At 42.8% G+C, this 24,295-nt stretch overlaps 1 protein-coding gene across 6 annotated transcripts in view; it reads right to left on the bottom strand.

Annotated features, from left to right (window-relative positions):
• The window catches only part of MCF2L (MCF.2 cell line derived transforming sequence like), a 165,355-nt gene that overhangs the window by 111,680 nt on the left and 29,380 nt on the right, over positions 1 to 24,295 (bottom strand). For 2 of the 6 annotated variants that reach the window (XM_078391441.1, XM_078391443.1), the window contains exon 1: positions 8,921 to 9,513. The exons of 3 other annotated variants lie outside the window; for them this stretch is intronic. In XM_078391441.1, the coding sequence (XP_078247567.1) occupies positions 8,921 to 8,999 (79 nt within the window). In that variant the 5' untranslated portion in view covers positions 9,000 to 9,513. Of the gene's footprint in view, positions 1 to 8,920; positions 9,619 to 24,295 lie in introns of those variants that run through there. One more of the 6 variants, XM_072994599.2, reaches the window with a different exon arrangement.

Genomic DNA, 24,295 nt, shown 5'->3' with positions numbered 1-24,295 from the left:
AAAGAGTGTCTCATTTGTAGGAAGAGGCGCTCCAACAGGTAGACTTAGTGTACGACAAGATTACTCTTCCATGCACAAGAAGAAGTGGAAAACTTCTCTATTTGGCTATGTTTTCTGTTTTGTCAAAGTTATTTCTTCTAACTGTGGTTAGTTAACAAATAAAAAGTGTGATAGTGGTGGATAAAAAACAATAAAAGAAACATGGTTTCCTGAGTTTAGATAGTACTGGGAAGTTGTGTTTTATTGAAAGCCAGAATTAGGAACTTTCAGACTCTTTTTTTAGCACAATTTTTTTATCATGGTTTTCTATTATATCTGAAGTGGTCCTTAGAGTTCCTCAGCTTTCATTTGGAAGAATCAGTGTGACTAGAGGTAAGTCTTCTAAACTATAAAAAGAAGTTAATTTCAGATAAAAGTAAAGAAACATAAGCACTGAATTTCTGAGGGAAGTCAAAAACACCCATTCTTATCACTTGAATAATTCAGTGTCTGAGGAGTTTACTGAAAATTTTTCTTAAATATATCTAACTATACAATCTATTTGTGTCTATTATCTTACAGAAGACTTGCCATTACAAGACAGAGGCAAAGATCCTACTGTGAAAAGCACATTTTCACTTTCTTCCTATGATGTCCTGCAAAAAAAATTTCATTATAAGAAAAATAAAGTTTATTAAAAGTTTATTTTTTAAAAAGTTTTGCAGATCCAGCAACACATTTCAGCACAAGATTGCTTTTCTTCCCTCTGAACTATATATGTATATGTGTGTGAAGTCTTTCTATGTCTTTAAACTACATATATTTAACAGAAATTAACCCCAGCCAACAGTTGATCAAGTCTGCATTTGTTAGCAGAAGGAACTGGCAAAGTATTCATATTCAATATATGGTTCAATACGAGTCCTAAATGAAGGCATTTGCTGAAATACTAAAATTAAAAAAGTATAGCATTTAGAAAATTTCAGATGAGAAGCAGTTTTGAATCTTGCATTTATTTTAATTTCATTAGTTAACTAGACAATCCTTTGACAAACAAGGAGGATGCAAAAACCATTTCCTCAGAGGAAAGCGGGCAAATAGAAACAAGAAGCTTTTGGTGGGAAAGGGGTCTAAAAATAGATAGAGGAGTTCTGATTATCTGAGAACTAGACATTGTGTCTGCCGAAATTAAAGGATTTTTTAAAAAAATTCAAGCTCTCCATCTTATTTAAAATCCAAGGGAAAGCCAACGTGACTTTGAATCACACTCACCCACCTCAAGGTTAAAGGCTATAGGGCTTACCTATATTTAGTAAAATCACATTTCTGTACTGCATCTGGATTGTAAAATTGCATTCTTCCCCTTCTTAACTCAAAGAATAAGAAAAAAGAGAGCAGCCACATTGTAAATGATCCATCACATCTTAATCCTGCAAGCTGGCCAGTCTACACACCACCATTCATGACCTTGTGCTGACACAGCATATCAATGTTCTATAAGGCAATTCTAAAAATGGGGGCAGTCCAAATAAAGAAGTGTAACGTTTTCACTAGATCAATAGCAAATTTGGCATAACTGTAGCAGACAGTCTGCTCTTGCTCTGTGCCACATCTGGGGATGTTTAAGCAATGGGTTTTTAAGTTATGAGTTTTTTTAATGTAAACTGTTTTACACATACCCCATTCAAAAATAGGTTACCCTAAATACCCTAAGTTTTAGAATAGATCATATAAGTAGAAAAGAATATTCTTATCTTGAAAGAGACGGGTTGTCCCCACCCACTTTATTATTTGGAAGGAAACCAGGCTGTGGAGTCTGAAATATTGTCCTCAAAAAAGGCACTTCAAAAGGGAGAAACAGTGATTTCTTGTCACACTGAGCATGCACAGAAGAGGTTTGGCAGCAAGAACTTTGCAAAGTAAATACAGTGGTGCCCCGCATAGCAATGATAATCCGTTACGAAAAAATCACCGCTATGTGGATTCGTCAGTATGCGGGACAAAAAAGCTCATAGGAACGCATTAAAACACGTTTAATGCGTTCCTATGGGCAAAAAACTCACCTTAATAAGAAGATCCTCCATGCGGCTGCCATTTTCACTGCCCGGTAAGTGAGGAAAGGGCGCGAAAACACAGCGGCGGCCCTTTCCTTTAGCCGGTGGCCATTTTGGAACCGCCGATCAGCTGTTAAAAAAACATCGCTATGCGAAAATTGGTAAGCGAAATGCTTACCGATCATCGCAAAGCGATTTTTTTGCCATTAGAAACATCGCAATGCGATCACTTTTGCAATCGCTTAAAACACATCGCTATGCAGATTCGTTGTTAACTGAGGCGCTCGTTAAGTGAGGCACCACTGTACATTGTTGTAGCTTCATGGGTGGGGAAGGGACATATTTGGAGAAAGCCTCCAACCCTCAACTGACTGAGGAGAGCAAACCTTGGAGCCCCACCCACTTCACTGGATTCCCAGATATACACACAGAGGGGAGGGGGGCAGAGAAAGACAGTGTCTGTGGAGTGCTGTCTTCCTCAGACTGGGAAGGTGGAAGTATAAAGTCATGAAATGATTCAAGTGGTGAACCTATTATCTGGAAATGGAACTTCCTGATTTATTTTTCTCCAGTCTCTCAACTTCTATAAAATCTATGCTACAAAAAGAGCTACCATCCTACAATTGTGTATTTGAACTGCACTATATCTTGATTTACAGTTTCCCTTCAATGAAGGATATTTCCAAATGGAAACACACTAAATTAAGAAAAAATACAACTCACTGCTATCTTTCTTTTGTTTTTTAAAGGGGATATACTGCTGCCTAACAGCACCCAGCTACTCAGAAATGCCAAATCTATTCCAGCATCATTTTCCATAAACATTATCTGATGAAGGTGAGGAGCAGCTACAAGAACCTCAGTCTCGTCTTCAGAGATTCCTCCAAAACTCTACCTTTCTCTCTCTCTACGGGAGCATGTTCGCCATTCTGCAGGGCACTTTGTTCCTTTCCCTCTCATTCACTGAGGAAGTTTGACCCCTTAGAAAGAATAGAAAAGTTCCCACCAAATCTGGATGTCCATCTAAGGTGATGTGTCTACTTCTGAGGAGAGCAAGGGGCTTGGTTATGCTTTTGCTGTAGGGAAAGGTATTCATATGGAGGTTGTTAGTCTGGCGGTTGGATTGTGAATGTTATAATTTATGGAAATAGGATGCCAAGGGGTATGCAAATAAAAAAAAGGATGGGAACCACTGATATAAATAAAGATTCTGGATTAATGGTCCAATTCAGGGAATGCCTGTTCCCTAGGTGGCTTGCAAACAACCAAATTCTGTTTGCAGAGTTGCCTCCAAACAACAAATTGAAACCACAGCAATGAATCCTGGTTGAAGGGCTATGGAAAGTGTAGTCCAAAAGTTATTATGCACATTACAAAATTTTCTGCCACTCAGTGGCTCTTGGGGCTCCATGCAGCTCTACACTTCTAGGTATTGATGATTTTATGACGTCCAGAACCAGCAAGTTCTACTGCATCTTCCAGAGGCAGCATGGCTTGAGAATATTACCAGAAGCCACTGTATGGAGTTTATAAACTCCACAAGAAATGTACTATATGGCTGCTTTACATGGTTCCCCTCTCTCCCCATCATATTCTCAAAACAGTCTTGTTTTGTAGATTTGGCTAAGTAGTAGTCACACACCCATGGATATCAAATAAAAAGCAACCATGACTAATCACGGACTTGAACTTAAGTTTCTCTTTTCCAGGTCTAGTATTCTAACCACTATACCATATTAGCTCTTTCATATCAGTGGTTACTACACAAACAATGCCAATGCTGAAACATATTGGTACAAAACCAATGCAGTAATTAATGTTCTTAATGTGATAATCTAAATAATATCAATATTCATTTGCATAACATGTAAATAACATTGCACATGGAAATTTGCATAGTATGCGTGCGAGACTGCCCAATTTGCAGAGTATACAAATTAAGATACTGGATTTGGACACCTGAAATATGTCAACCCTTATTAAGGTCTTCTGAGTTGTTTTTAATTGGTACTTTCCCCCACGCCCCCCAAAATTAGTAACAATTCTCAGTCAATTCAAAAATAGCAAACTATAAAGAGCTGAGATGTATTCTCATGAGATATGCACGGTCTCTGAATGAATAGAAATAATTTATTTGTTAGTTACATGAAAACATGGAGGGCAGTAACCAAACGCAACAGATGGAAGCACATTAATCCATTAGAGTTAAATCTGAGAATTGTTAAAACCAGTGGAAGTCAAGACTGGTTATTTGTTCAGCCCCATACCTTGACATTTTTATTTTGAAATGTCACTTCTCTCAAAGAAGAATACTGTAAGCTGTTGCAAACCTTACTTTTGCTTACAATGCTTTGAAATGTGAGATTTCACAGTGCCATAGTAAAATATGAGCAGAGTAATGCTTAATTACTGAGCCATCCTAGCATAGAACAGCTACAACAGGAGGCAATCCCACCCATTTTGTCCTGGCGCTTGTTGTTTTCTCCCTGTCTTGATCCACAAACAACAACAGGAAATACTGTACCTATGATATCTGCAAGAGAATACACGAGAAAGTTAATTTAAGGGGCTAGTCCCTTAAATTAATACCCTTAAATCAGCATATTTCAGATTGCCGCCAACACACCCCAGGCTTCCTTTCCAGAACGCCCCATTTTGCTTCTCTGTGGGCAAAATCACCAGTGGTTCACCTACACTCAGAGCTTTTGCTGAGCAAACTCTCCATTGGCAGAAGGTCCCTCCCGTTCAACCATCTGTGAAAGGAAATTCAGATTGCTCTGCCTGCCTTTACAACCAAACTTGGTAGTAATTAGTCTAGTCAGAGGTTCAAAAAGCAGGCTAAAATAAACAAGTGAGAGGGAACACCTTGTTCCCTCAGGTATTTCTGTCACTCTCCTTACATTGAAAATAATGGACTAGAGATGGAGCTTTCTCTATGCGGGGATGATTGAAGACATTGATTTCACATTTTTCTGAGTCATGTGTAGGATATCCAAATAACAGAGTTTGGGCATGCAACAAGGAACTTCAACAGAGCGGGTGAAGTTAGTACACTACATCTCTTGTATTCAGAATGCATGAAGAAAACTAGCATATTTAAGAGAATGTTTTTCACAACACTGAATATCTACAGAGAACTAGTTTCTGAGAAATTATTGGTTATGTTGGAATGCATTTTATTTTATTCCAGTTTGCATAAATCTACAGAATATGCACATCTCTCTACAGCCTAATTCCCCAATTTCACTGCCTATACTTTTAACATTGTACTGTGACGTACACTTTATGCAGCTTCTTCTTATCCGCTGGTATATGATCATTTTCTTTTAATATCCCTGTCAGTTTTCAGATTTTGAGGCAGATCCTCCAAAAATAAAATACAGAAAAATGAATGCATATTGAATTTTAAAAAAAGCAATACCAATAGCTCAACTTAGTTTGGTCCAATGACGATAAGAAATAATTTCCTTTCTTTTCATATATAATACATTGCTGCCCAAATTTCTTGGCTCACCATATCTGAGATAACAATTTCTCAAACTCTGGAACTTCATTTAGTAACTTTCATACACTCAAAATGACATAATGAATTAAGAAACAACAATACTGCTGAGCAGGTGAGTTTTTAAGAAAACAATGCACAAAAAGCTTTGTTTAAAATCTTATTTTAAGCAAAGACAACCTCAGCCCCCAGATGGAATGATCATTTTCACTTTTTGAAAAAAAAAATTAATGAAGAGACTTGTTAGCACCATAAAGATTAAAAAGTTTCGTTTAGCATGAATTTTATGGATTATATCCCACTAGTTACAGTATTTCCTTTTCTTAATGTAGCAGACTGTCTCGGAAGTACAGGGCCCATAGGACAAAGCAGTAACATATGCATGATTAAAACCACTGCAAGCTCAGTCACAACACTGATTGAAATTCACCGCAATAACTGCAAATCCAGGAGGGACAAGAGTTTGTTCTTGTTGTTTGTTCTCCCTTTAAAATTACAGATATTACCCATCTTAAAAACAAATTAAGAATTACTTTATATTAAATCAGTCCATAAATTCACATGGAACACTGGCAAGGAAATACTGTAGAATACACATGATTCCTGGTGTCTCTGAAGATGGCTGTGGAGGAGGAAGAGGAAGAGGCAGCAGGACCAAGTAGGCAGGTTGTGGGAGAAGTGGGAAGGGGGTGGGTAGGCGACAGAAGGGGTGGGGGCATTAGGCTCCCCTCCCCTCAGGCACGAACCAGAAAAATGAACTGCCAGCCGGCTACCCATCAACCATTCCGATGCGTTGTTTTTTTCGATTTGTGCCCATCTCTATTCCTGACACCTACATGCTTACATGCAGCTAGTTCTAACTCAGTGGTTCTTAACCTTTGTTACTCAGTTGCTTTTGAACTGCAACTCCCAGAAACCCCAGCCAGCACAGTTAGTGGTGAAGGCTTCTGGGAGTTGCAGTCCAAAACTCCTGAGTAACCCAAGATTAAGAACCAGTGTTCTAACTCAGTGGTTCTTAACCTTTGCTACTCAGGTGTTTTTGGACTGCAACTCCCAGAAGCCTTCACCATCAGCTCTGCTGGCTGGGGTTTCTGGGAGTTGCAGTTCAAAAACACCTGAGTAACAAAGGTTAAGAACCACTGTTCTAACTGAACGCTCCAAGAGACCTTCAGCCAGTCACTTCAAGGTTACAAGGGGGGTTGAACATCAGTTTTTCTGCTTAAAGTACAATACTGTAGCGTTTTCATTACCTGACTCCAGTTTCCACTGAGATCTTCAAACACATTTAAGTTCCCAGTGCATGTAACTGTATTTATTTTCAAACTGAATACACAGAGATACATTTTTTTTCCTGATAGACAACACTTAGTTTGGCAAGCTACCACAATATTTTAAATGAAATGTTTATTTCTGGAGCCTTTATGAATACATCAACTGATGTATTCCCACTTGTTGTCCCTTTTAAAAAAATAAGTGAATAATATCCTAAAGCAATTTTTTTTATTCTCTTACTAGCTTGTAAGCTACGGTGCATCTCCACAGAACAGGCTGTGCATGAGCAAAGACCAAAACTTTTTGACCTTGACTGTGTCCTCAGATTTAGTCCTATTTGCTATAACAAAAATCCTAGAACAAAATCATAGTTTTCCACTGACAATGTGTCTAATTCATCTAACATGTTTTGCTCAAGTAACTTTTGGTGAAAAATTGAAACAAGGGCATAAAAATAGGAGCAAAATTCACATTTCACAAATTGTGAAACAGAGCTTGCGATGTCTGAATTATTAGGCACTGCAAGCTCTATTACTGTTTTAATATTCACATCCAATTTTTAATATAGCTACAAAGCTGCAGACAGCTCTAAGTCTTCAATGTTTCCAAAAACAGCAGATGCCTATCAGCAAGAGGGGAAATACAAACAGAGAGACAGGGGCAGCAGATAAATCCAGCACACATTATCAGCCATTTCAAATGAATCCTGAAGATACCTAATTGCTGTAGTTCTAATCATCAGCCATTTTGTTAATTATCTCTGATACCAAATGGAAAATTTTTAAAGGGGCAGTCTGGAATGTTGACAAAAATAAACAATTATTCCTGGCAGAAAATAGCAAATAGTAGCATATTTTATGTCCTTCTCCCTTTAGCTCATGCCTGCAAAAGGCTTTGGGAGCGCCACTGGGTGTGAATGGAATCAATGCTTATTCACACAGAAAGGGAAGAAATTAACACAGGAAGACCTGTACTGTATAGCGTTCAGTGTTTCGCTTCTTTCTGGTGTGGATTCCTCTTGTGTTACTGCAAGCACCACAGGTTACCATGTTCAGTAAAACAATACCCAGCAATAACAAAATGAAATGAATGAAAGAAGGGTTTAAGATCAACAAATTTGACCTGAAACCCTCCATATCTAAACCTCTATCTTTTTTAATGCTCTCTGATATAGGGCAGTAATTAGGAATGGGGGCTGACAAGTGAGTACAGTACGTAGTTCAAACCTTAGCTGAGCTATGAACTCACTAAGCTGGCATAGCCAAACTGCTTGTATTCTCACCCTCTCTCATCCCCACTCCACCATATAGAATAGAAGGATAAATAATACCAGCCTGTTTAACATGGGTTAAGGATTACCTTGATTATGTAAATGAATTATTTGGGGGTATGCAGAAAAGATCTATACGAATGCCAAACAAGTATTACTGTTTCAAAGTGTGTCCTAATGAAATAAATTGTGCTTATTGCCCATTAAGGATGCAAGAACGGGACTGCAGAATAAACATCATCCCCCAACTTCTGTTCTGCAGACCCAGCTTGCTTGTATAGAAGGAGAACACACGGGGGGGGGGGGGGAACACTGTTATTTTCAGAATAATAACATTTTTCTCTTTCATTCCAAATAGCAAATCTTTTAAATATTCCAATAATTCAGTGACCATCTTCCTGATTCAAAACATGATTCCTGAGTAATATATATTCTTTAGTAAAAGACTAAAATATTCCTGCTCATTTTTTAAAAAAAGCCTTTCTGGAGGCAGCTTAAAATCAGCTTGTAGCATCTTTCTGTTCAACAAGTAATTCCAGATTGGATATTCAGAAAGTAACCTTGAAAAAAAATTGTACCACTGACTTGTACCTGATTTCTATGAACTAGGAACCATCTAGGAAAAAAAAAAACGCCTCTTTGATCCTTAAGAGATAATTCATTTCCCCACACAAAGCCTTTTAAAGGCAGGGCAGAGGTCCTAGTGTCAATTAACAGATAGTTTCCCTCACAACAATACAGAAAAATACATTCAGTGACCACGCCAATTACAACTCACACTGAAATACCAAATGCCAAGACACAAATGCACAAATATAATTTAAGACCAGCAGCTCCTCCTACCAGTGTGCTGGGAAACAGCATACAATCTCCACTCCAATTCTTCTAAAGCCATATCTTCCGCTTTTAGCCAACACCTCATCCTCCAGAATTAACAAAGAAGACGATCCACAGGAAACATTTGTCCCATCCTCAGTACTGGATGGGATGATGGTGAACCGAGAGCACTGCTTTACAGCACTGCATTTCAATTACTGCTCCATGCAGCTTCCCCCAGGATCAGCTCAGGAGGTGGTATAAATGCAGACACTGCTGTTTGACTGCACGCCTAGGCAGGAGAATGCCGTTTAGAGCTAGAGACACAGAAGGATAATTACATCAATATCATTTTACAAAGTTCTCCCTCCTTTGCCAAGTGCTCCCCCCTGCTGCTGACTTGCTATTAAATGTCTGAATTAATGTGAAGCTTCCATTAGTCATTTTCTCTCCATGGAAGATTAAAGCAAGCATATCCCAGGGCTTCTGTGCTTCAGCAGCACGTATGTGCTGATATTGCCAGCCGTTCCCCTTGAAGAAAGGAAAGCTAACACAGTTCCTAGCAAGTCTTAATACAGATCCTTATTCTAAAACCAAAGCCTTCCTAATAAGTTGCAACTGCTGTTTCAACATCATGATAGACATGCATTATTTTTAGTTCATTGTAAACCCAGAGGCTACCCAGCTCCACTCAAGTGAAGCATGCATGCAAACCTATGAAAGACAAAATTTTGGTTTTCAGTTTGATTCTGAATGCATGTTTGGACTTTATAAAGAAATAAAAGCAAAACAGGCCTCCAATGGCTCAAGCAATTTGTACAGCTGGCAATTTTCCTTTAATTTTTCAACACAGTCTCCAATTGCAGAGCTACTTGAAGCACACTCAACTGACAACAAAGCAGTTATGCTCATCCTTAAGGATAGAATAACTACAATCCACAGTTCAAGTGCTGAACAGGTGTCTCTCTCAGCACCACCTTACCAGGAAGGATGGGAGCCCCTGCAACACATTTGTCTCTAAGTCCCATCCCAGAGAGGCAGGCCACAAAGATATATATGATGGTTGATAGTATTGACAACCACTGAGAGGTCCAGAAAAACCAACAGGGGCACACTCCCCCCCCCCGTCTAGTTCCCAGCATAGATAATCCACCAAGGTGACCAAAGAAGTCTCTGTTCCATAACCAAGCCTAAAACCCAATAGAAACAGATCACATTGATGCCATCTCTTCTTAAATTCAGTGGCTAGAACAGAGAAGTGGGCAAGAACAAACTTCCAGCTTGATTTTCCATAAGCATGTATTTTAACCTGCCTGTTTCCTGTAGCTGACTAAGGATTCAGGACTGCCACCAACCAAGAGGTAGAGGTAAGTGCTTGGCTCATCTAGTAGAAGTTGTGTGATGATAAAGTAGAAGCAGATGCAACAACACTTGCTTTGGAACACACAGTTGTGCACAACTTGACTTGCATACTTTAAGTTAGCCTGCTGCCTCTGGTGGGATGAAAGAATGCTCTCCCACCATCAGTGCTGAATTAAGACTCCAGTGCGACTCCTGTTGGCTTCTGTGGATCAAATGAAGGGATGACATATTTTTATTGCCTCAGGCAGCAGAACATGTAGGATCAGTTCTTCAAGTACTACATGCACCCATGAAAACAAAATTTAGTAATTCCTCCTTTGGTTCAACCACTTCTCAGTCCTGCAGGAAAAGAGCTTACTATTACTACTCAGCTTTAAGAAAGTAAAGACTGCCACATATTCAGTCATGTATATATCCAACACTCAACACCCAGACCATACAGAGTGAGATAATTTAATATCTAGCATTTTACCTTTGCAGAGGTGTGGGAAACAAAACACACATAAATACTAGACGACAATACATGTGTTAATGTTGGATAAATAACCAGCAGGATTATTCTCTCACACAATGGTTTATATAAAGGTAAAGGTAAAGGTTCCCCTTGACAATTTTTGTGCAGTCGTGTCCGACTCTAGGGGGCGGTGCTCATCCCCGTTTCCAAGCCATAGAGCCAGCGTTTGTCCGAAGACAATCTTTCCGTGGTCACATGGCCAGTGCGACTTAGACACGGAACGCTGTTACCTTCCCACCGAGGTGGTCCCTATTTATCTACTTGCATTTGCATGCTTTCGAACCGCTAGGTTGGCGGAAGCTGGGACAAGCGACGGGCGCTCACTCCGTTGCATGGATTCGATCTTACGACTGCTGGTCTTCTGACCCTGCAGCACAGGCTTCTGCAGTTTAGCCCACAGTACCACCACGTCCCTCTAATGGTTTATATATTCTGGGGTTTTTTTAACAGTCATGTGAAGGGGCTGCAAGGCCACTGCATCTGATTTTCCCATATGTTCAGCTTGCCAAGTCAAGCAGGGCTGAATGAGGGGCTGCCTCTAAATCTGTGCAATAGACAGGAGCAGAAAGATGGTTCACAGCTCCTTGTCCTCATTAGCTACAAATACAAAGTTCTTCATCTTCATCATAAGTACCTTAAAAACCTATTATTTTATGCATGTCATGAAATAATGGGATGGTAATGGCACAAGGAAATCATATAGAGCAATCAGATCAAATGAACATCTGCATCACCCGCACAGGCAACCACATGGCTGCATGTTAAACAAGCTCTTCTGATTACAGCATCCCATATGCCAAACCCTGCATCAGTGGAAAACAATCTACATCCCAAGGATACTAGCCTGGTTCAAGGAAGTTACATACAAACAGAAGGTTGTGCCGAACCACACATTACAATGAGGCCTCTGTGACCAACCAAAAGGAGTAAGAATAGAGCCGGAGAACAATTTCTAGCCCAAAGAGAGATTACTAAGCATCATCGCTATGTCTCAGAAGAAGAGCCATTGTTCTGATTCTCCAACAAAATTTCACACCACTTGATATATACTATCTACAGTTAAGCCTGATGTGAAAGAGTAGCAACTGAGCTGAAAGGTGGATGAAGACAAATTTACCATGAAGAATACAGTGGTGCCTCGCTTTACGAGTGCCCCGCATTACAACAAAACCACATTACAACAATCATTTTGCGATCGCAAAACGATGGTCTAAATGGTTTTTTTTCACTTTGCGATGATCGGTTCCCTGCTTCGGGGACTAAGTCTTCACAAAACGACGATTTTAAAACAGCTGATCAGCAGTTTCAAAATGGCCACCGGGTAAACAAAATGGCTCCTCCACTGTGGTTTTGGACGGATTCCTCGCAAGACAGGCAGCAAAAACGGCTGCCCTATGGAGGATCTTCACTGGACTGTGAGTTTTGACCGCATTGGAACGCATTGAAGGGGTTTCAATGAGTTTCAATGGGGTTTTTTTCGCTTTACGATGTTTTTGCTTAACGGCGATTTTCCTGGAACGGATTATCGCCGTTAAACGAGGCACCACTGTATTCCACGCACAGAGAAAGAAAGGCACGAGGTAGTAAATGTCACAAAAGGGCTAAGATTTTCAAATGGGATCTATTGAACTAGACCCTAGTCCAGTGATGGTGAACCTTTTTGATCACAATGTCCAAAATGCAACACAAAATCAACTTATTTATTTCAGAGTGCTAATACTGCAATTAAAACCCGAATGCTGAGGTTTTAGTTTAGTTTAGGGTGAATCACATGATCAGAGGGACTGTTGACATCATCTTTAGGACTCAGCCAATCCTGAGGCTGCTGCTGCCTTGGGAACCCAACCCCTTTTCTCCTGGGTCTTTGTGACCTCACAGGGGTCCCATCTCTCTGCTGGTGGATAAAAGGGGCTTGCTGGGCAGGGCAGGAGACCAGAAGGGAGGCCAGTGGCCAGAGGGCAGTCCAGCAGAGAAAGCGGCACTAGCTGCAGGGACCCAGCCCTTCTGCCCAAGGCAAGTTCTCTCCCGAAAGCAGAGGAACTTGCTAAGTGGGCTTGCGAGTTAACAGCTCGAGATCCATGGCTTGAAGCTGGCCGATGTCGGCAATGGACGTTGGCAGACAGAAGCTGGTGGAATCTGCCTGCAGAAGCTGGCTGAGGCTGCAAGGCGGAGGCTGGCAGAGGTTGGCGGATGAAGCTGGTGGTGGACGTTAGCCTCCTGAAACCAGCTTGGGGAAGCTTGGTGGATATCGGTGGATGGAAGCCTGGGTGTGTGTGTGAATGGCTGGTGGAGTGAAGGTGTGTGTGTCGTGGGGGGGGCGGCTGGTTTGTGCCTGTGTGTGTATGAATGTGTGTGTGAATGGGCTGGCTGGTGTTCAATGGGGATGTTGCCGAGACGTGAGTGTGACCCAAGCATTCAGGAGCTGGCGGAAGTTAGGTTCAAAAGCAGAGTGGAAGAGATGAATGGGTGGATATTCCTGGTGGAAGCCAGTGGATGCTGGCAGGCGGAAGTGGCCAGAATATTGGTCAGTGGATACGCCTGGGTTGAAGCCAGTTGATGGCAGTGGACGAGCTCACCCCTTAGTTATTTTTCTCTCTCTCTTTCTCTTGCAGAGCCCGAAGCTTCCTCTTCCCCAGGGGGATGGGGGGGAGCAGAAGGCAGGCGTCCTGCTAGAGCTGAACCAGGCCTTTGTCTCTGCTGAGGATACCCATTTAGCCTCTTTTCCAAAACCAATAAAAGAATTTTTCCAGAATTGTTTTGAAATGTCTTGTTTGTCAGGGGCTTTCACAGGATTATCTTCCCCATTCCCTCATTATATCTGGGGCCCAATGCCTGGGGTGGGTCTTTGTGAAGTCATGGTGTGGGGTCCTGTGTTGTCACAGGAATTGGGAACATAATATTTCTCCATATATATTTGAGGGAGTGAGCTAGGCCTTGTGGATTCCCTGTCTGAGCTCCTAAGCAAGTATGTTATGCGTCGTGTTGGAGAGACACAGGAAGCCAGTGAGCCCTGGTGCCATTTGGAGAGGGTTGGAGTTAAGTACCCAAACAATAAATGAGACTCGCTCCTTCCCTTCCACCATGGCTCCTCACATTTGTTTGCCTGGCCTGGAGATTCAGGGGAGCCCAGCCATTTCCTGGCACAGCAGCTCATTCTCTGAAACCTGGCAAGCCTCATCTTCATCATCAACACCATGAGCACTCCATGGACAGCTCCTTGCAGAGTACAAGTGGGGAGAAAACATGCCCCTTCAAAGAAGCTTCCAGTCCAACCTCTCACGCCAGTGCCACAACCGAGGAAATGGAGATGGGCAATGATTTGGAGATGAACATACATTAAAATTCATGGGGATCCATGCCATGGATAGATAGCAAAAATACAGTGGTACTGCAAAACCTGCTGCTTGAGGGCAGTGGCTGCCTCTAGTCCTACTGACGCCATCTAGGGAACATGCTTCCAAATGGTCAATTTGGACAGCTCAATTCACTGCAGAAACAGGTACCAAATGGGCATATTTAGCACAGGTCCAAAAGTGGAAGCAATAAGCCCTTGTACATAAATGCAGATTAAACAGGTTCAGAGATTTGGCTATTTAGCATCAGTATCCCCAAATCAAGACCTTTGATTCCTGCACTGCGGGGGCCAGATACCACAAATTTAAAGGGAAAGCAGCTAGCTGGACAGCTCAGTGGTTTAAAGTAACTTGCTGCAGAGCCAGGGGTAGGGAGTTCAATTCCTCACTGTGCTTCCTGCAAGAAGGCCCAGTAATCACAAGTCAGAATTGTTTGACGACATGAAATTATTATTATTATTTACTAAAGGATATTGTTGATATTGTTGCAGGCAAGTAGGATATACGTATTGATCTTGGTCGCTACAGCAAGTATAAGGACTCCAATGACAAACATTTTCTACTACACACTATTACAGCTTTCCACTTCCTAAAAGCTGTAATCTCACCAGGAAACCGCCTAAAAAAACTGAATCCAGATTTTTAAAAACCTCCCTGTTTTTCAAATAATGAACTCTTTAGTGAAAAAATTATGAGAAACCACAGGAACTAACAGTACCCAAGGGCATTTTCACTAGTCAGCTACTCTTCTGTCATTTCTAGCTAATCTGGCAGCAAAGTTTATTTCTGCTTATTGCCAACTATTCACACCACAATATTAGTTTCAGTTTTTAAGAAGTACCTGCATAATTAAAATCACTGGCAGTTTTATACTGCTTTTAAAAAATCTTAGTTATTTTAAAACAAACTCATGCAGTTAAGAGTAAACAGAAGAAACCTAAATTCCACTTGGTATTCTAGCCTTGCTTTTCATGCCACAAATAAATGCAACACACACACAGAGAGAGAGAGAGAGAGAGAGAGAGAGAGAGAGAGAGAGAGAGATTATTTAAACTCTTCCAAGCAGTCCTTCTTGCATGATAACCCAAAAGGCAACTACAAAGATGATTTACAGTTTCTAAAGTTGTGGAGGGTCAGACTTGACTGCAAAGCATCTGTCTAGTGTTGCAACCTCCTGCTGGTAGTGAAAAGACCATAAAAATAAACAATCTCACTAGTTTTATATCCTAATTTCAGAAACAGATAAATAGCTAGATAGGGAAGTGAATATAAAATAGCAAAGTATGTGCAGTATGCACTGCATACTCTTTCATTCCTACCACATGTTCATCAATGTCACTTTTTCAGAAGCTGGGCCTCAATTCCATATCATAATGCAAGGGGAGATAGTCCATAATGATAAAAATAACCTGTGACTGCTACTGTCTGTCTCTACCATAGCTTGAAGACCATGAAAACCACATCTGAAATACAATATAGGTACCACCTGCTCTGTGTCTCATGGTTATTTCGTTTTTTTAAACTGATAATTTTTCAGATAGAATGTTGGACTAAGATTTGGGAGACCTGGGTTCAAATCTCCTGCTTGTTATAAAGAAAAAAGGCAATGGTAAATCAGTCCATCAGCATCACACAGAAACTTCTACCAGGGTCACCATAGGTTGGAAGCAACTTGACCCAGAACAGCAGCAATTAAATTTAAATTTCATTCATCTGAAGTTTTCCTTATCATCTTCAGTAACCAGCAAAAAGGTAGACTGAGCAACTACAGTACCAGAGGGGGAGAAAGACAATAGAGAAAGGAGCACGGGGTAAAATAATGCAGAGAGGGAAAGAGAAAAAGCACCAGAATGGGAGAGGACTAATGGGTTTCTAAACCTTTTGAAGCTGTGTACTTTTGCTAGTCATCAACAAACTGTACATTAACAGCAGAGTTATTTATTGATTTTGCTCAATCTACTACAGAAAATTGAATTTAAAAAGTTCAAAGAACATTATAAAATCCATCAATGTTCATGCCCAACTTTCAATTTCTCTGAAAAAGAAGTGCAAGCTTCTAATGACTTATAGGACCTTTTGCTGATCCTCCTGGTTAATGAACCTTAGATTAACTTCCAGATATCTCAAGATGCCATAGAACATACAGTGGTGCCTCGCATAACGATCGCTCCGTTTAGCGATGAAATCGCTTTGCAATAGACTTTTTGCCATCGCAAGAGTGATCGCTTTGCGATGGCCCCTATGGGGAAAATTCGCTTTGCGATGATCGTGGGGGAGCGCTCCCCTACGATCATCGCAAAGGCCCCGCCGGTCAGCTGTTCCAAAAAACAGGCTTTGCGCTGCTCGTGGGGAAGCACTTCCCCGGAAGCAGCCCAAAGGCTCGCTTTTTAGAACAGCTGACCGGCGGGTGTTTGGGCTGCTCGTGACAAAGCGCTTCTCTGGGAGCAGCCCAGAGGCCTGCCTATCAGGTGTTCCAAAAGGCGGGGGTTTCGGCTGCTCCCAGAAAAGTGCTTCTCCAGGAGCAGCCGAAACGCCCGCCTTTTGGAACAGCTGACGGGCGGGCATTTTGGCTGCTCCCAGAGAAGCGCTTCCGGAGAAAAGCCGACATGCGCTCTGGAGGAGGGCGGGGGAGCCTTCCCCCGCCCTCCTGGCCGAGCGCCGGCCCCATTTTCAGCCAGCTGATCAGCGGTTCCAAAATGGCCGCCGCAACCATTTTTGCACGATTTCCTCGCTTACCGAAGGCACGAAAATGGCAGCACTATGGAGGATCTTCGCATAACGGTGAGTTTTCGCCCCATAGGAACGCATTAGTATTCCCACCCGCATTGCGATGTTTCCAGATAGCGACGATTAATCCGGAACGGATTAATGTCGCTATGCAGGGCACCACTGTATAAGGATATAAGGTGCCCCGCATAACGAATGCTTTGTTTAATGACGAATCCACATAGCGATGTGTTTTTGTGATCACATTGCGATGTTTTAGATGGTAAAACATCGCTTTGCGATAATCGGTAAGCATTTCGCTTACAGATTTTCGCATAGCGATGTTTTAAGAACAGCTGATTGGCGGTTCCAAAATGGCCACCGGGTAAATAAAAGGGCCGCCTGCAGTGTTCTCGCATGCTTTCCTTGCTTACCCGGCAGCGAAAATGGCAGCCGCATGGAGGATTTTCGCAGAACGGTGAGTTTTTTGCCCATAGGAACGCATTAAACGTGTTTTAATGCATTCCTATGGGCTTCTTTGTTCCACATAGCGACAAATCTGTATAGCAACGTTTTTTTCGGAACGGATTATCGTCGCTAGGCAGGGCACTACTGTATAGACATTATGAACCAATGAGCATCAACTGTATTAAAGGTAAAGGTAAAGGTTCCCCTTGACAATTTTTGTCCAGTTGTGTTTGAATCCAGGGGGCGGTGCTCATCCCCGTTTCCAAGCCATAGAGCCAGCATTTGTACAAAGACAATCTTCCGTGGTCACATGGCCAGTGCGACTTAGACGCGGAACGCTGTTACCTTCCCACCGAGGTGGTCCTTATTGATCTACTTGCATTTGCATGCTTTCAAACCACTAGGTTGGCGGGAGCTGGGACAAGTGACGGGCGCTCACTCCGTCACATGGATTTGATCTTACGACTGCTTGGTCTTCTGACCCTGCAGCACAGGCTTCTGCGGTTTAGCCCGCAGCGCCACCATGTCCCTATCAACTGTATTAGGGCTTCTTAATTTTAATGGTTTTAAAGGTTTCATGGTGTGGTTAATTTATATGATTATTTTTAAGCTAAATGTTATAATTTAAATTTCTATTCTTTCAAAAAGTGTGAAAGCCATCTTGAGCACTATCTTTTAGTGCAAATGTGGGGCATAAATGTAATAAATCCTCCTCTTCCTCCTCTAGTTGTAAAAGGCACATTGTGCAAAAATATGCCCATGTCTGGAAGAAGAGTTGCTTTGAAGATCAAACAACCAACAAGGAAGGGATAAGGACAAAAATACCTCTAAGAATATAGAAAGGCATGACATGCTCCTAGCCTTCTTCCAGTACAAATGGAACTGGGGAGATGGGTTTGGGGTGGACCAGTGGCTACTGACCACAGCCTGTACATCAAGGCATCAGAAGGTAGAGTCTTATTTGTGACTAAATTATAAATAAAAGACTAACTTTTAAAAAATGGGTGATACATTGTCACAGAAAAACTATTGTAAGGTCATGGGGTTCTTTTTTCTGGGATTAACTAGAACCAAGTACACGTTCAAATTCATTTTGGTGGAATAAACCTCTCTTAATCCACACTCTTTAGACAGCCATGTGAAGAGATGAAGCGACATACACCAAAGAAAGTAGAGATATCCATTTGAAGACAGCCAGGTGAATTGTAACAAATGTGCCAACCGCTTTTTAATAAAATGGCATTTTTTACTGTCACATGTAATATTAGTTATAAAGGCATTTAAGGTCGGAACAAATTGACTCATTGCCTTGTCATTAAATGCAATATACGCAGCATAATTACACTTTCCTCCTTGTAGTAAAACCTATAATTTATCATGGGGTTCTCACATAATATTTTAGTAGCAATTAGTAAGAATCCATGGTATATTAAGGTTGCAATGTTGAAGGGGAAAAATTGAATTATAAATGATACACATAAAGGACCACTTAACTTCTAGATAGCTCAGTGGTTTAGGTATCTATCTGGCTGCGGTGCCAGAGGTTGGGACTTCAGTTCCCTACTGTGCCTTCTTGACAGGGACTGGACTTGATGATCTACTGGATTCCGTCTAAGCTCTGCATTCTGAGATTATTACTATTATAAAATCTTTCGTATGTCAACACATTTACTGCAAACATGCAGCGATACATTTTGTGAATGTGTATACTGTACAGTCACATTCCCCCTAGTTACTTTTCTGTACGTGTAATCTTTTCATAACTTACTCTACTCACAGATGTGCAGGAGGGCCCTTGGCAGGTACTTATGCACTTAGCTGTTTTTTAAATTCAAGACAAAGACTGTCACAGACATTATCATGAAAGAGAATTCTTGGTGTCAAGTCAATGGCTTCAACACATAACAAATAATAAATAACAACCTTTTGCCAAGACTTCTGATGAGATTAACCTTTATTTATTTAGTTACTCACTGGCCAAAATGATGATATCATTCACACAGCATAAATTTTCACTCATAGACGTTCCCACTCTGAGAAGTTACACCATTCTATGGTGCTGTGCAAATGACTGCAGAATCTAACTGCAGCAAGATCTCACACAGTGTACCCACAGAATCTCTGTGCCACTATTACAACAACTTCTGCAACTTTTGAGGTATGCCAGCCTACCTACAAAACAGGACTTTGCCCATTTATTTATTCATAGTATTTTTCTACTGCTTTTCTATAAACAGCCAACAATGAACTAAATGCAACATATATAGAAATACTGCAAACAGAAATAGTTCAGATAACTGCTAAAATTTAGCTTGAAATGCCAAAATGATTAGGAGCTTCCTTTTTTAAAAACACGTTAAGGTGGGGGCGGTTTAATGCTATAATGATTGTGTGCCAACAACTCTGACTTATGGCAACTCTTTTCAAGGTTTTCTAGGTAGTGAATACTCAGACGTAGTTTACCACTCTTTTCTGAGGAGGACCCCTTGGGACTCTGAAGTCTGCCTAAGGCTATACAGGCTGGCTCTGCTCCTGGGAGGCACCGTGAGGAATCCAACTCCCAACCTCTGGCTCCACAACCAGATTCCTAACTCATTGAGGTATCTGACCAGCATTTATTCTATAAAGAAAATAAAAGCTGCAGTGTTTCAGTAGAGAAAAACACCATAAGAGAAAAACAGCTGCTGTTCCTTGTTTTCCCTACTAGTGACACAAATCTAGTTTCTTACCGATTTGGGAAGTTTTTCTGAAAGGCTAGCTGTATCCATTGCTGACCAACTGCTATTGGCAAAATAGTTCCCCCTTTCCAGCATTTTTATACAGTACTGCTTTACAAATGGTATGTCTGCTTCTTCTTTTTTTTACAAAGCACTGTTTGAACATTTGTGTTGCTTGCTCATTTCAAATTTCTTTAAAAAGCATCATCCATTAGTCCGACGATATGAAACTTCTAGAGAATGACGGTAAAGGGACTACACCCAGCAAGCTACCTGTGCTATTCAAAGCCAGCTACCAGCCAATAAGCACAGTACAAAGAATTAGTCCACTCACTTTTAAACCTAGAGGGGATAAGTACATACCGTATGTCCCCTAGGTACAACTGGAGGACAATACGTTCTGCCTTTAATGAACATCAGTATGCACTCCAGGAGCGGTCATGCTGGATCAGAACAAAGTCCTAACTACTTCAGCGTTTTGTTCAGCAAGTGTGAGCCTACCGAAGGCTCATACAAGCAAGGCATGAATGCAGCAGCACCCTCCCTCTCCTATTGCCTTGACTGCTGTACAGGTTCATATTTATTTTCCCAATATGGGAGGAAATATATAGCTACTATGACTAAGAGCCTCTGATGACCTTGTCTGGAATTTGTCTAACTTCCTTTGCAAGCCATTCAAACTTGACAATTAGCACTACTTTTTGTGCAAACCAATTCTAGGGTTTGGCTTTTTTTGCTGTGTGTCAGGACTGGGGCCATGCCGGAACCATGCAACCGTAGTGCATGCAGGATCAGCTTCATCCCTCTGAGGAGAACTGCTCTAGAGATTGCAGGTATGTGTCCTTTCCCTGCAGCTGTTGCCCAGCTCTTCAGGAGTGCCACCTGTGAAATTTGGGGACATGCTATATGGGGACAACAGGCTTTCCCTACAGACTTTTGCATCAGCAACAAAGTTCTCCGGCTGTGCTGTTATTCTTGTCTCGCCTGTCTGCCTTACCTACCAACCTTGTTGTTCTTGCCTTGCCTCCTTATCCCTGCCTTGCCTGGTGATTCCTGCTGTTTCTGCTTACCCTGTTGTTCCTGCCTTGCCTCTCCTTGTGTCCCTGGACCTTGCTGCTGCGATCCTATTCCTCCTGACTTTGACTCCTGGACTGTCTGACCGTGATTCGCGCCATCCTTTTACTTGGCTGCTGTTTGGACTCAAAACCTTAGCTGGTTGGCCTCTGCTTCGGCTGTTGGGTTGTTTCTAACTTGTTCCTGTGGTCTTGCTCTGGGCTGGGTCCTGGTGCCTTTTCTACTGAACCCTGACACTTTGTAACAATGCTTTATTTTATCTGTTCTTCCTTTTTATTCAGTCAACCTCAGCTTTTTAGCACTGTGAAAGAGGCAAAAAAAGAAAGGTTACTTACCTGTAACGATGGTTCTTCAAGTGGTCATTCTGTGAATTCACACAAAGGGTTAATCCCAGCGCCAGCGTCGGTCCTCTCGGAACTTTCTCTAGCTGCAAGAGAAAAGTAACAATGTTTAGGACTACCCCTACTGCGCACGCCCAGCCTAACCGTCCCTCAGTTCCATTTGTCCGCCACAGGTACCTGAACCCATTAGAGATACCAGTGACAGACAGACAGAGGGGAGGCCGGGCGGGATTGTGTGAATTCACAGAATGACCACTTGAAGAACCATCGTTACAGGTAAGTAACCTTTCTTTCTTCATCGTGGTCTTCTGTGAATGCACACAAAGGGTGATTAGCACGCTTACTAACCGGATGGTGGGCTGTCATTGAAGAACAGATGTTAACACTGCTCTCCCGAATCTCGTCTCATCTCTTGCCCTCATGTCCAATCTGTAGTGGGTTATGAAGGTAGAGGCATTGGACCAGGTAGCGGACCGGCAGATGTCGGGCAGGTCTACACCACGCAGTAAAGCAGTTGATGAGGCTATAGCCCTGGTGGAGTGGGCCCTGAGTCCCTCTGGAGGGTCTCTGCGGTTGAGCTCGTAGGAGAGAGTGATGGTAGATACAAGCCACCTAGAGAGTGTCGACGGCGAGGCTGGACAGCCTTTCTTCGGACCAAAGTAGCAGAGGAAAAGTCTGTTCGCCTGTCTAAACTCCCTGGTTCTAGACACATAGAAGGCCAGGGATCGTCTAACATCGAGCATGTGGAGCATGCGCTCAGCATCGGTAGCCGGAGACGGAAACAAGGTTGGCAGAATCAGCGGCTGATTCACATGGAAGTCCGAGACCACCTTAGGGAGAAACGAAACGTCCAAGTAGAGCATAACCTTGTCCCTGAAGAATTGAAGAAACGGTTGATCAGAGCGAAGCGCTGCTAATTCACTAGCCCGGCGAGCAGATGTTATAGCCACCAAAAACAGTGTTTTCAAAGAGAGCATCTTAAGGTCACAGGTAGCCATGGGCTCAAACGGAGGTCTAGAAAGGGCATGTAGGACCAGGTGAAGGGACCACTGCGGAATCGGTGGACGAATAGGAGGGCGAAGGTTAGAGAGGCCTTTCAAAAATGTCCTAATTGTAGGGTGAGAGAAAAGCTGGGAAGAGGGTGAGCCTCTGGGTTGGAAGAAAACAACAGCTGCCAAGTACACTTTGATAGTAGAAATAGTAAGGTTAAAGTCAAACAGGTAACGCAGGTACTGTAAAAGCGTTGAAACAGAGACAGGGGACGGAACGAGACCCCTCTGCTGGGTAAACTTCAAAAAACTTTTCCACTTGTATGCATACAAGCGAGACGTGGAAGGCTTGACGGCACTATTCAAGACTTCCTTAATCTCGGGACGATCTTCCACGCTGTCAGGTGGAGCGTTTCGAGGTCCGGGTGAAGGACTTTGCCTGCCTCCTGGGTCAACAGGTCGGGCCATAAAGGGAGAGTTCTGGAGTCCACAGCCATCTTGACTAGAGTGGGGAACCACACCTGTCGAGGCCAAAAGGGTGCAATGAAAATGGCCGGAGTCAGAGTTTCACTAGGGACCTCTGTATCAAGGGAAGAGGTGGGAACATGTATAAGAGACCCTGATTCCATGGAATCATGAAGGCGTCGCCGAGAGAGTGAAGGCCGAGCCCGGCCCGGGACGCATATCTGGGGCATTTCGCATTCCGAGGGGATGCAAAAACGTCCAACACGGGGGTCCCCCACCGGCGGCAAAGATCCCTGAAGACCAGAGGGTTCAGCTCCCATTCGTGTGTCTGATGTTGAAGCCTGCTCAGAGTGTCTGCGACTGCATTGTCCTCTGTGGCCACATGGATGGCTACCGGATAGACATGATGATGGTAACACCACTCCCAGAGGAGGATGGAGAGGTATAGGAGTGACTGAGAACGAGTTCCTCCCTGCTTGGTGACATAGTGCATTGTGGTGGTGTTGTCCGTCACTAGCTGAACTCCGTGGCCTTGCAGTAGGGGAAGGAACGACCTGAACGCCTTGATGACCGCAAGCAGCTCCAGGTGATTGATGTGGAACATTGCCTCCTGTGGAGTCCAGAGGGCATGAATGGTGTGGTGGGCGCAGTGTGCCCCCCAACCGGACGGACTGGCGTCCGTTGTGACTTGGACGGTGAGACGGAGTGGGCGAAAGGGACGGCCGACCGTGAGGTGAGGTGTGTACGTCCACCACTGGAGTTGTCTGACTAACTCCGGCGTGACACGAAGACGTTTCCTTTGGCTGTCCACCATGGGATCGAAAAGAGCCAGGAACCATGACTGGAGCGACCTTAGCTTGAGTCGAGCGTGGGCTAGCGCCGGTGTGGTAGAAGACATCAGGCCGAGAAGGTGTTGGGCATGATGGGCTGTCACCCGGCCACGTGGTTGGAATTTCCTGATGGCTCGTTGTATCTTGTGTATTCTCTCTGGGGGGAGAAATGCACGACCCTTCACGGCATCTAAGCAGACCCCTATGTATTGTACCGTCTTGGAGGGGATGAGCTGGGACTTCTCTCTGTTGACAGTGAGTCCGAGGTTGAGAAGGAGATGTAGGATGAACTTTGTGTCTTTCAGGGATTGACTCTGTGACGTGGAGACCACTAGCCAATCGTCCAGATAAGGATAGACGTGGATGCCCCTGAGACGAAGGTAAGCTGCCACTGGGGCCATGACCTTGGTGAAAGTTCGGGGAGCCGTGGACAGGCCGAATGGCAGGTCCTGGAATTCGTAAATTGTGTCCTGAAATATGAACCGAAGATACTTGCGGTGGTCGGGGTGGATAGTGATGTGAAAATATGCGTCCTTTAGATCTATAAGGACGAACCAGTTGTTTTTTTTCAGCAGGTGCATGA

The sequence above is a fragment of the Pogona vitticeps genome, chromosome 3, assembly GCF_051106095.1.
Source record: "Pogona vitticeps strain Pit_001003342236 chromosome 3, PviZW2.1, whole genome shotgun sequence".
Taxonomy (NCBI): Eukaryota; Metazoa; Chordata; class Lepidosauria; order Squamata; family Agamidae; genus Pogona; species Pogona vitticeps.
Note: the sequence above shows the minus strand (reverse complement) of the source record. Positions and strands in the feature narration are given on the sequence as shown.